This window comes from Cyrtonyx montezumae, unplaced genomic scaffold (genome assembly GCF_038088225.1).
Source record: "Cyrtonyx montezumae isolate F1298 unplaced genomic scaffold, pur_monq_1.0 scaffold_14, whole genome shotgun sequence".
Taxonomy (NCBI): domain Eukaryota; kingdom Metazoa; phylum Chordata; class Aves; order Galliformes; family Odontophoridae; genus Cyrtonyx; species Cyrtonyx montezumae.
The window spans coordinates 5,972,855-5,985,709 of NW_027071870.1; the positions used below are offsets into that span (position 1 = coordinate 5,972,855).

Below are 12,855 nucleotides of genomic sequence, written 5' to 3' on the forward strand. Positions count from 1 at the left end.
TTAATTATTCTGAATAGGTTTGATTCCATATATTTGTGTGATGATGGTAGTTAAGCAGCAAACAATTTTAAGATACTAGATATGAAAGACTGTTTGTTTGTTTTTCTAATAAACTTTACACTTATTGCACGTGGCTCTGTTTGATGTGTAATTTTGAATGTAATGCAATGTTAATTCTAACTCTCCACGTTCTGAAAATCTAATTGGTCTTCCATTTGATACCACTGTATCTGTTGCCTCACTATATGCTTATGTACTTTGTTTACTGAAGCATATGTCAGTAAAGAAGATGTGGAAAGATTAGTTAATGCTCCGTGTTCCTTTGCACTGATGGTTTGCAATACATCACTTTACCTCTTTGACAATTTTTTTAAAGAGTTTTTTTGGAAAACAATTTTTCAAATATTTTGCATTCTGAAATATGGTGTCTATATATTTAAAAGCTATCTGTGTTTTTAACATTTTTGTCATTCATCAGTATAAAAATATATATGTGCATAGACTAGTCATATAATGACTGTGCTGATGGAGCTTTGGTTTCTATTTCAAAGTATATTTTGGTTTCTATTCAGATATCTATTTTATCATGCAAAAAACACAAAGGGACATTTTTAGGCATCTGATATCAACTTTGTTTATCCCTCGTACTCTCAGTACTTTTTGTCTTATTTTTCTGCTTGGATTTGGATGTTTTTTTAATTTGATTTGACAATAGGATAGATTTCCACTAAAAGATGTCATGTATTAACTCTACAATTTAAGGTAATTCTAAAACGTGAAGTCTATTCTGAAATTGGATCATGCATATAAAGTGTATTACAAAGTGAACTGAGATTCCACAGTACTAAAGAGCAAACCTGAAAAGCCCACTCCTGGAGTGCAAGGTGGTCTCAGAGGCACTAAAATCAATGAACACTGTATTTCTATTTAGAGTTGCACTTATGAGCTGACCAGTTAACTTTTCTCCCTACTGAACACTCCGAAGAGTGCATCCACAGTCTCTCTGGAGGCTTCCTATAACTATCACAATAGTCTCTTCTGTAAACAAGGCTCCTTGGGAGCTGCGATGAGGGGAAGACTGGTTTTCAATTTAATGGCTGCATATTCCAAGAATATGTGAAAATCCTGAGATTTAGTTCCTGTTGTAAAGGACATTTTAATAATTCACTGTCTGTTTTGGTTAAAATGCAGGAATGGGTTCATCTCAGAAAAATTTAAATGTTCTATGCTTCCGGCTCTTTATGACATTATTTCTAATAGATGTTTACGAAGATTTGAGAATGATTTCTTGAAGAAGTCTGCATTTAAATTAGACAGTGCAAGATAATTAGAAACAACAGACATTCAGTGTAACGACAGCGTTAAATGTACTGGAAGACTGACTCTACATGTAAGATACTTGAAGATAATTTGCTCTTTCTAATTGAAGCATGGTAGTAAATGTAGAAGACTGGTGAATTTTCTTACAACGCAGATTTTAGGTACTCGATTGAAGAGATTGTGCATAAACTCTATACTGGCCTGTTGTAAACAAACTTTTACTGCAGTTGCAAACCACACCATGAGTTCTAATTAAATAGTTTATAGACTGTTATTGCACAATTGCAAATGTGCAATCAAAGAAAAACAGAGGCTCAGATACGTAGTGAACTGAGAGCAATGTGTAGTAGCATGCATTTTGACAGCAGCACTTTATGAAGAGCTCTTATAAGCAGCACGTAGTCTTCTGGTTTTGAAGTCTCTGAGCAACAGGGACACAAGATTTTTTCTGGGGAAGATTTAGATTAGACCTGAGGAAACATTTTTTCTCTGAAAGAGTGGTCAGGCACTGGAATGGCCTGCCTAGGGAGGTGGTTGAGGCACCATCCCTAGCGCTGTTCAAGAAGCGTTTAGATGAGGTGCTAAGGGATTTGATTTAGTAGTTGGGTAGGGATAGTGATAGGAGGATGGTTGGACTAGATGATCTTGTAGGTCCTTTCCAACCTAATGAACCTATGAACCTATTTTCTCCTGCATGGTCTTCACCCTCTGGCTGATACTTTGATGTGCGCTCTTTTTACACTACTATAGTGTAAGATAGGTAAGAAAAAGTCCTTATCATGACTTCAAGCTCACTTAGTTAGGAAGAAAAAAGAAAATAGGACATCTTGCATACCTACACTCACAAAAGTTCCTATTAGGTCCTTTCAATTCAGACTAGGGGCCACAGTAAAAAAAAAAAGAAGTCCTTCCTCCAGAAGGAACCACGAAGCAAATGAAGTTGCAGTGACTGAATGGGTGACCATCCTCAGTTTCAGGACATTCCTAGCTCAGCCAAATGGCCTCTTTACTGGTTTGAGAACTATTGCACCCAACATATGAGTGAGAATGAAAAATGAGTCTTGGTTAAAATTAGCGTATTGCATTTGAAAGAGCAGGAGTCCAGGAGTTGATTCATGAACAATAGTTTGGCTGCAAACAGCTAACATTTCTATCCTGACTATCTCACTGTGTTTACTGTCATTGTTTCCTTTATGCTGGGTGACATATATAGCAAAACTGAATTAAACAGTATTGTTTCTGGTAAGAACACGTGGGAGAGAATTTTCTCAAAGCAAACAACCTCACGGTGAACTAAGAGCAAATCCCTTAGCAATTAATCACACAGCTTACACAGATAAGTTGTTAAGACGCTGGCCATATAATTCACCAATGTATTATTCTGTTGTTTGGAGACTTTAATACACAGTGTTGTTTATTTCATGTGTGTTTCATCTACTCTAAATGTTTTGTGTCAGCCTGTAGAAAGGAAAACATGTTTTGCTGTGTGTCGAATAGTAGATGAGTATTTGGAAGACTTCAAAATATTTGCTTCAGTAAATTTTTAATTAGTTTGTATAAAGTGCTTTGGAATACTCTCAAGAAGGAAGACTTGTGATGCTGTTTACAAGCCATAGTGAAGCATTCTCAACAGAAGAAAGAAAAGTGTAATGTCTGGCATTCTGGCATCCAGTTAAAAACTAGTGTATAGCATACTGTAACTCATTTACAGTTCTGTAAGACTAATGAAGCTACTTATATAAGTGACACACAAGGCTCCTTTTCATACTAGTTTATATGCAGCTCATTCAGGAATACTAAAACTGGAGAAGTGTTTAGTGCCCATGTAATATGTGAGCATGGACTCTTCTCTCTTTTGATGCTTCTGTCTTTGGGTGAACATGAAAATTTTCACCCCTCAGTGGGACTGTTAGTGAAGGGTGGGCTCCAGGACTGCATCCAAACACGCTTTTCATAACCAGCAGAATATGGCTACATTTTGGGTACTCCCCAAGTTTGTTTAGCCAGATCTCATTGACAGCAAATGCAAAATCAGGTGATCCTACTGAGTGGGCTCAGCTAGGGAGCCAACAAGATTAAAGACTTATTTGGGAAATATCGTGACTACATCAACCTTCAGATAAGCACTTGATATGACTTTAAAACTAGGTTAACGTAATGTAGTACCAGTGTCAAGAATTGCTTAAGGAACCAATGTTTTTGGGAGTCTTTAATATAACCATCTCACTGAAACTGCATTAGAAGAAAATAGAGACATCAATGATAGAGTTTTTCTCCTTTTGTGGGCCTGACAGGGATTCATTCACTCATGGGGAGACATAGGTAAACATGTATTATTATCAAAGCTGCACGAATTGATTTAACACCATTTATTTTTATTGTTGAGTAGTGGGAGTTTCAAATTTGGAATGTTAAAATTCATTTCCAGACTGTTTTTTTGTGTTGGTTTTGCTTAATATGATACTCAAAACTATTTTTTCATTGTCTCCTTATAGAAACCAGTCCGCACCCAATAGTCTAGCAATAAATGACTGATGTTCTTGTCTTATAGCAACTCCTCAGGACTTTCATTCTTGGGAAGGCAATTTTTAAGATCATGCTCATTATCACTGTCCAAATTGTGTTTCTCAACCTGCTGTGCTGCAGTGGGAGCAGCAGTAGTCCCTGTGCCCCCTGCGCAGAGCAAGAGTCACTGCCGCAGTGCGTTGCCATGGAGCTAGCGCGGGCTGTGCCGGGCCTTGGACTTGCCTCAGGTTGGTTCTTTTCTTTATTTTTTTTAGAGACTTTTAAGACCTTCTAGTTCCAATCCCCCACTACAGGCAGGAACACCTCCCTCTAGACCATGTTGCTCACAGCCCCATCCAGCTTGGTCTTGAATGCCTCCAGGGATGGGGCATCTACAACCTCACTGGGCAACCTGTTCCAGTGTCTCACCACCTTCATAGTAAATAATTTCTTCTTAATATCTAGTCAAAATCTACTCTCTTCCAATCTAAAGCCATTTCTCTTTGTCCTTTCACTGCATGCCCCTATAAATGTCATCCTCTGCTACTGGGCCATGGATGCAGCAGAATTTTGTAAGGGATGCAAGTAAAAGCAAACATGTAAAGGTTTCCTGATAAGGAATGACTTTAAGCAAAATGAAAGGTTCACTTTGGTGTTGTATGTTTTGTCAGAACGCCCAGCACTCACAAACAATACTTCATGGAATTCATTCCTCTCTCTTCGAGAATTATAATTCAGGAAGCGAGTAAAAGGGATGTAGTTGTGTTTCATGGCTTCCACCATGAGCAGTGGTTCCTGTGTCAGGCAGCAGGGGCAGCACTGCCTGTTTTTCCTGAGTGTTTCAGGCCATTCAGATTTGAAAAAAGTGTTGGAGAAAGTACTAGAAAATACACATTGTCAAAATAATTTTAAAATATATATTTAGCTACAAAATGTAGGATAAACCTGCTTGGTGCTGACCACAGTTTTCTTCTTTGCATGCAAATATTTTTTCTTTTTTCACTGAGATCATGTGGGATTCCATACTGATGATTATCATCTCTGCCCAAACTTCTGCTCTTAGGTTTTTGAAGGGTACCTTGGTATGGCTCATTTAAATGAGGAGGTACTTTGCCTACACCAATATGGTGTTGAAGCAGGGCAAGGTTGTACTCTGTTTGGTGTTTCAGGAGGGCAGCAGTTTCTCTCAAAATTTTGCTCTGGAAATGCAAAAGTAAAGAGGGGTCTGATGGCAACTGACTGTGGACAGTACAGTATATACAAAATTGTATTAACATGACTGCTGATATCTTCTTTTTCACTGCCATTTTTCTTCTGAAACTTGAAAGCTACTTAAGATTTATTGAAAATTGCTTCCTCACAAAATGAAAACTTAAATCTTACTAAGGACTGTAGGGCAGCTGAGTAAAAAGGGCTTAGCAGTAAAGGAGAAAAAGAAGGAACAAACAAAAGCTTGAAGACTTGCCTTCTTCCCCCTCATTTTGCTGCATAAACTCAAAGCGCTTACCAAAAATTACTTTTCAGAAGCCAAACCGACATTATTCTGCAGTAATGTTTTCACAACTGACCCTGGTTGCAGCTTGATGTTTATAGCTGAGCTGCTCTCAGGGCTGGTGTTCTGCCAGCAAGGAATTTGTGCAGCTCTGCTCCAAGTGCTAGGCTCCTGCTGTCCCCTGCTCCGCCCAGCACTTGCACTTATCTTGCAGTAAGATGGCTGGTGGAGATAGAGCAGCAGAGAGTTAACCCTATGGAAAGGTAATTAATTTTCTGCTACATTTTAATTTCAGTGCCTGAATGGAGTGTCTCACACTGGGAGAAGCAAGCAGGATGTGCAGAGTGGGTTAGTGCAGCCAAGGCGAGGAGGAAGGGAGGTGACTCCTGGCAAACACCAGGTGTTGCAGTCAGCTTGGTGGTACTGTGGAGCATGGCCACCAGTCATCTGCTTCCCGATCCATAGATGCACGAATCTGTGAAGAGTCTGTAAACCTTTAGGCAACTTAACTCTGCCAAGAGCCCATGCAATGAAGGGTTAACTGTCTACCATGTTGATGGTTTTGCAATCTGTCTACAGATTAGAGGCTGGCATTGTCTTTTCTTACACCATTTATTGTGAATGGAGTTCTTTTGTGCCACAAATAAGAGACTTTTTGGGTAGAAAAAAACCCAAAACATCCTCCCTAAATCATAAAAGCGCAAGCTGAGCTTGGGGCTCAGTGAAGGGTAGAAGACAAGCCAAGACCACGAAACTGTGAAGAGCTTGGATGCTGTCCTTGGACACAGTCTGGATGGTCTATTAAAAGTTGTCTCTCATGTCAGTAACTCACATGGGCTGAGCATATTTGTGGGTGAGAGTGCTATAAAGCCTTTTTGTGCTCTTGTGTTTCATGTGTTTAATAATAAGAGAGCAATGACACTATAAATAGGAACACCATAGTTGGTAAGGACTGGGGATACAAAGAAGATATGTGGTCTCAGCTATGATAGGAGGGCAAAGAAAAAGGAAAGAATCATCTGAATCAACTTCTACAGAAGTGCTTCTTTAAAACAAGATCTGTACACAAACAGTGGACAGCACAACTGCCTTTTGCTAAGTGAGCAGCCAGCAAGCAGGAGTGTGCCTTTTTTGGTCACGTTTTTAAGAGGGTTGAAAAATATGTGCTTAGTAGGTGTTGTGTCTTTTCTAAGTAGTGTGAGCCTTCCTGTGCATTAAGAGCATTTTTTACCAGTGTTTGTACTTTGCTCTTATATTCTATCACAGAGAAAACTTCTTCCTCCTAATCCTGTCCCCCCGAGAATATATCAAAACAGTATCAATCAAGGTTTTGATGCACCTCGCCTACATACCACACAGTTAAGCATAATGAACAGAAGCTGGAAGGACAGATCTGCTCATTTAATGCAGCCAGCCTGTGTTGTGTTCTGATACAAACTGATAATAGATTCATAAGTGAGCTTGTCTGGATGTTAACTGAGTGTTTTATTCAGCCTTGCTGTGGAAAAGGTAAACCACAAAAATGAGGGGAGACTCTTCAGTTTGCATGCCGACAGCAATTTGCAGTGCTGAAAAAGATGGACCGTGTTTGTTCTGAGACATTAACTCCAGGTAACCAAGTGAATGTGTGTTTTCACAATACTGAGCTCAGTGTGTTTTAAGCAGAAATTGACGCAGGGGAATTGGGTGCCAACACTTTTAATTGGTATACCTAAAGAGCTTGCTGTATCAGAGCTTTAAAGACATATTAAACACATACTGGGTTGCAAGCACTTCAGTAGTTTCATAGCGACATCATAAGCTCACAGGTCTTTATTTATGCAAGGTTTTAATCACCTCTCTCAGGCATAAGTGTTTAGCTTTTAGCAGCATTTATTCAAATGAAAGCAAAACATTTTATTTTTGCACGTTCCTGTGACAATTATGGACTAAATCAATACTGTACAAGAGAGCAAAGGTTAAAACAGTGCTGGAGACCAACATTCTTGTATTGATGGCAAGGACCATTAAATGTGTAAAGTAACACAGTGCTCCTTGCTCTAGAAGAACATCTAATCTCTCAAGGAACAAAAGAACTGCTTTTTTATTATCTTCTCAGTCGGCCTAAGGCTTGCTTTTTTTTTTTTCCTTAACAAATAGCTTCTCATTCCTTCTGATCCCTTAAAATTTACATGTTTAGAAAAGTCCCAATAAGCATGCACAACACCTCTCCATTGCAGATAAGAGCGTATAAGAAAAATGCAGCAGAGTGGTTTTCTTCTGAGAAGTGGTCAGGAATAGCAGGTTGTTTTCCCCCTGAGAAACAGCTAGCAAATTGGAATCTCTGTATATTGTTTTTACACGTTGACCCTTCTCCTGGAGATGTGGCCAAAAACAGCACACAGAGGGATGGATGACAGCAAGGGTAAGTGTTCAGCTGAAGGATTTTCAATGTACATTTCAAGGTTAGAAAACACTGCTCAACTACAAACAAAAGGGTGAAGCAGGCAATGAATGATAATTTCTACTAAATAATAGCTAGGTTATCAGGAGCAGAAACAAAATAAATGTAATATTCAGAAATTTAGAGAGGGTCAGGGAATTGCTTTATTTCAGTTTTAGAGAAACGTATACAACCCAACTCCCTGGATTTAGCTATTCTCTCTTTTGATTCTTTGTGACAAAAAAAAAAAAAAAAAAAAAAAAAAAAAAACCCTTATTTATTATTATTTATTAACCCTTATTTACACCCTGAGTCCCTGTTCTCCGCAGTGCTTGTACTAGGGCTGCTCCAAAAGTAATGCCTCCCATTTTATTATGTTGGCCCACAACATCAGAGGTGGATATTCCCACCAATATTCCATTATGTTTTGTTGCCATGGGACAGATGGCAGCAGAGGGGTGGTCTGACAGGATAGCTTCTGATATGGATGTGTGCAGGAAACGAAGTTGTGGAATTTAATTCCTCTATGCAGAAGAAAATGGTACCCATTGACATCCATCAGCAAGCTGGGCATTTATGGAAACCAAGCAGTGAAGTGGTGGGTGGTGCATTGCAGGTGCACAGGAAAGTGGGTCACCTCCACTGCTGTAGAATTTTATGAGTGTGGCATGCAGGCTCCTGTTCATCACTGGTGAAAATACATAGCTCGTGATGGTAGCTGTGTTGAAAAACAACAGTTTGTAGCTGAGAATTTCTCTACCCAATAGTAGTTGTAATTTTCACATAAATAAATAGGAGGTGTTGCTTTCAGAGTGACATATATATATGTATATATAAACAAAATAAATAAATACATTCCTCTTTTCATAAAGAAGAAGGATAACAATTAAAGATACAGAACTCAGCAAACTGAACTTGGTTTGATATATTTGAGTTCTAATTTATGAGGAAGTAGAAATTCCCTTTCAACACAGATGTATAATTTATGGTTTCAGAAACTGTAACGCTTTCAAAATGATCACTATTAAAGAATGGAATATTTTAAAAAAATAATAATCCTGTGAGTAGAAATATATCCTGCACAAAGTGAAAAATTAAGTACAAGAGACCACTGCTACATAACTAAATTGCTACTATTCCCTTCGCCATGTGAGAGAGAATAGGCAGACATTGACAGATGCCTGAAAACTTACCAAGTCCAGGCTGTACTGAATCATGGTGGATCAAGAGCTGTTTGTACTGAGTGTTTGAAACAGAAGAATAAATGGTTCCAAAGCCATAAAGATGCTGGAAATGGAAGCCAGCATCATCAGATAAAATCACCCCACTTAGCAGTCATGAGCAGAAATATTGTGCTAGGTTCTTGTACAAATCTTCACTTATGCAACGTCCTCCCTTAACTGTTACGTTGGTCACAAAAGTAACTCAATTAAAGCAGTCTAATTTGAAGGCAACAAATAATTGCTCCAAGGCTGATATCAGAATGTGAAGCATGCATTTTTCACGTCAAATGCGTAAAGAGAAAACTTTGCTTACAGTCACCAAGAAGACATCTGAAAGCAGCTCAGGCTCTAGCACCTTTATAGGTAGGCATTTCTATTTAACTGTTTGCATAACGTGTGAGCACATGAAAACCATTCTTTTCATTACAGTTCTGTTTTGGCATGGATGATATCTTGGACAAAAATTATTTTTGAAGAATACTATGACAGCTTAAAAAAAAATGAAGAAGAAAAAACCCCACAAAAACTGTGGAACTTTTTGGACAAGTTCAATTTCTGAAGCTTCTTCAGACCTCGGAGCACTTCCACTTGCAGAGAAAGACAACTCCCTCACAAAAAGTTGATAGGATGTTTTTGCCATTCGCATGAGAAAATCTGTGGGGTAAGTTAATTCAGAGAGGAAATTTATTGCTGCAATGAAAAATGAGATAAATCAACCACGTGGTTGGGAGAAACCTTGCAAGTGCCTCTTGAACCGCTTTTGTGCTGGTTTGGATTCATTGCCTCCTTTTCCTGTGTGCTACATTTAGATATTCTTGCAATTGGATATAGGATATGGGAGGTCATTCAGACTTTATTTAATGATTTGTCATTGTTTATTGAGGAGAGATTTCATGAACACAGAGCGATATAAGAAGCAGAACCCTCTCTCTGCACTGCCTGGCCTGGCCTGGCCCAAGAAAGACATGGAGAGGCAACAAGTCTTTCTGTAGAGGATGCTCTCTACTCCACTCTGCCCATCGTGTGCCTCCGTGCTCAGACGCCCCGGCCATCAGACCGGAGGAGCAGCGTGTTCCTCCTGGGCCGAGTTACAAAAAGATCCTTCAGAAATCTGCGCAGTCAACGTTGCCCCGCCATCGTTACACACCGCCAGGCAGTGGGGAACTCCTCAGCCCTCTCTGCTGCGCGCACACGTATCTCAAAGGGCTACAAGAAAACCGTACCAACGCAGAACTTTGTGTCGGCGCAGCTCCGAGCCGTTCACCACCCCACCCAGGTGGCGATGCTCAGGGCGGGGCGGGCAGCTCTCACACATCTCCCATCCCCACCCCGCGTTCTCCTGTGCCCGCAGCGGGGACCCGCCCGCCCCAACTTTCTCTCCCGCCTCCGCTGCTCTCGGTGTGGAGGGCGGTGCTGCCCCGCGCCCGGCGCTGCCGGGAGGGAGATAGATGCTCGCTGTCACTTTCCCTCATCCCCACGCACCGCCCCCTGCCCTCCCCCCGCTCCCGCCGCCGGCGGTGCCCCGTCCCCCGGCGCCGCGCCGCGCCGCGCGCTCCCCGCCGGCAGCAGGCAGGGCCGCGCCGCCGCCCGCCCGCTCGCCCTCCCGCCCGCTCCCCGGTTATGGCCGGGCGCTGAGGGGCGCCGCGCCGCCCCGCCTCGGCTCGGCTCTGCCCGCCTCTGCCCCGCCGCGGGGCTCGGCTCTGCCCGGCTTCACGCCAATGGTCCAGAGCGACATGGCCAAATCGCCTCCCAGCCCGGCGCAGGAGGTGCCCATGGAGCTGCTGGACAACCCCCTGCCCGCGGCGGCAGCGCAGGTAGGGCGGCGGCGGCGGCGGGGAGCGGGGGGAGAAAGTTTGGCACCCGGAGCGCCGCCGGACCCCGGGATGCGCGACCCCATAGGCGGCACTGCCAGTGTCAGGTCCCGGCCGGGCTCCCCGCACCGGTAACCTGTTGGTGGTGCCCGGCGGGTTCCGAGGCGCTGATGGGAGTGCGGCGTTTCGGGGCTGTCCGAGCGCTCAGGTGGACGGGCACCGCGAGGGGAGAGGGCTGAGCTCTGAAAGGTGGTTCGTGCTCAATAGGGGAACGTTGCATAATGCCTTCGAGTTTGCAATAGTTGGCTACAAAAGGCTTGCGGTGCTATTTTTAAACCCAGTCAAAGGGTGGTAAAATCCGAGTGCGTGTGTTTTAAATTGCAAACATGCTTGCTGGAGCTCGGAGGGTTTTTTTTTTTCCTTTTGGGGTGGCGGTTTCGTTTGCTGCTGCCAAAGCTCTCCCTGACGCTTTCTGCCCTCGGGAGTGCCGGATTGCCGCGGGAAGACGGTGCCCGTCTGGCACAGGAATCGCTAATGGCTCCGTGGGTGCTGGGAGCAGCGACAGCAGAGCAAAGCCCGGCACTGAAAGGCAGCCGAGGTGGGGCTGAACAAGTGTCTCTTTGGATGTGAATTTGTCTGCAGTCTCTGAGCGCAGAGCGCGTTTTGGCAGGGCCATATGCTTTGCCATCCTCTTCAGAAGCAAGGGAACTTGCTTCTGACCCACACCCTTTTTGTGTATCTTTTCACCCCTATGTACAGAATTGGTGACTGCTAAATCATGGCACATTGCTACTGAGGGTACCGTGGGTCAAGCACTGATCATAAACCTGATTTCCACTCTCTTCCCCCACCACCTCCCTTCCTTCCCTTATAACCAGCTATAAAGAACCTCTCTTTAGAGAGGAAGATAGCTTGCCAACACCTACATTATCTATGATTCAGGTAAAGTACTTCTGTTTTATAGAATTGGTTTCTGAACACCTAAAGCCAAAAAGCCAATTTTTAAGATAGTGGTGACACAGCTTTTTTGATTGAGTGAATAATTTTCACTTTTCAGAACCAGACTCTGTCAGGCAAGACAACAATCACATCTCCTTTGTACATACGTACCCTAGTCCTGCACAAACCTTTGGTATGGAAGAAATAAGACTATGGGAATAAAAGAGCTCTTTGTCTGAATAATAAAATTCACCTAATCGTGAGAGACAATTATTGTGATCTGGGTTTTTGCTCCATTAATGTGATTTCCAGAAAATCAATATGGTAAGATCTTGCTGCTTTAGAAAGCACTCACAGTGAGTAGGAGAAGCTTGATGAGAGCGAGTGAACAATCAAGGAGATTGCCGACAGGTCCTCTGGCTATGCCCATCACTATCTTTTTCATTGAGGTACTTATGTGTCAATCCTAGAAACATTTCATGCCAAGTAATGGATCAGAAAGGAAAAAAAGAAGCCATGCGAGCTTATGGAGCGATATCACTCCTCAAGGTATTCTCTCTGAAGTGCTACTGCTGGTAATTATGATTAAGCAAAATATAATTGAAGAGCCTCTGTATATTTGTAGAAAGCCTCAGGATTTCTCTTACTAAAGATTTTTTACTTTTGAAAAGCTGAGGGTTTCCTTAAATCTGGCAGTACATTGCGGTCGATACCTTGGATTGTGCCCGGCCATCAATTTTGGCCAAACTTGTCACTGCTTGGCAGAGGCATGGATGCAGTTAACACTCTGGAAGCAATTTCTCTTATATGATTATTAAATACATGAGAGCTGTTCCTAGATAGTCACTGCATATAATCTATTTCTTATTTTTATAGTGTGCTTTTCTAGCAAGACCTGCAAAAGAAATAAAATCCCCGCAGGTGCTGATCCTGGCAGTCGTACCAGGGGGACCTGGGAACTTCTTTGCAATGGGAGAAGGTGTTCATGTTTTTGTATTACCCGGGACACGGTGGCTTTTAGGTCTGTGTTACTGTAAGTGTGTAGTTCTGGGTGCTCAGTGTGATCCCAGTCGAGGCAGGGCTTGTGGTGTGCTTTTAGCTATCTGTTTTGCTTTTAGCTATAGGTGTGTGCGTGTGCTGATA

The 12,855-nt window shown here is 42.2% G+C and overlaps 1 protein-coding gene across 4 annotated transcripts in view; it reads left to right on the top strand.

Annotated features, from left to right (window-relative positions):
- Positions 1-10,680: 10,680 nt before the first annotated feature.
- The window catches only part of CACNB2 (calcium voltage-gated channel auxiliary subunit beta 2), a 229,735-nt gene continuing 227,560 nt past the window's right edge, over positions 10,681-12,855 (top strand). For all 4 annotated transcript variants that reach the window (XM_065731335.1, XM_065731336.1, XM_065731337.1 and 1 more), the window contains exon 1: positions 10,681-10,776. In XM_065731335.1, the coding sequence (XP_065587407.1) occupies positions 10,681-10,776 (96 nt within the window). The remainder of the gene's footprint in view (positions 10,777-12,855) is intronic.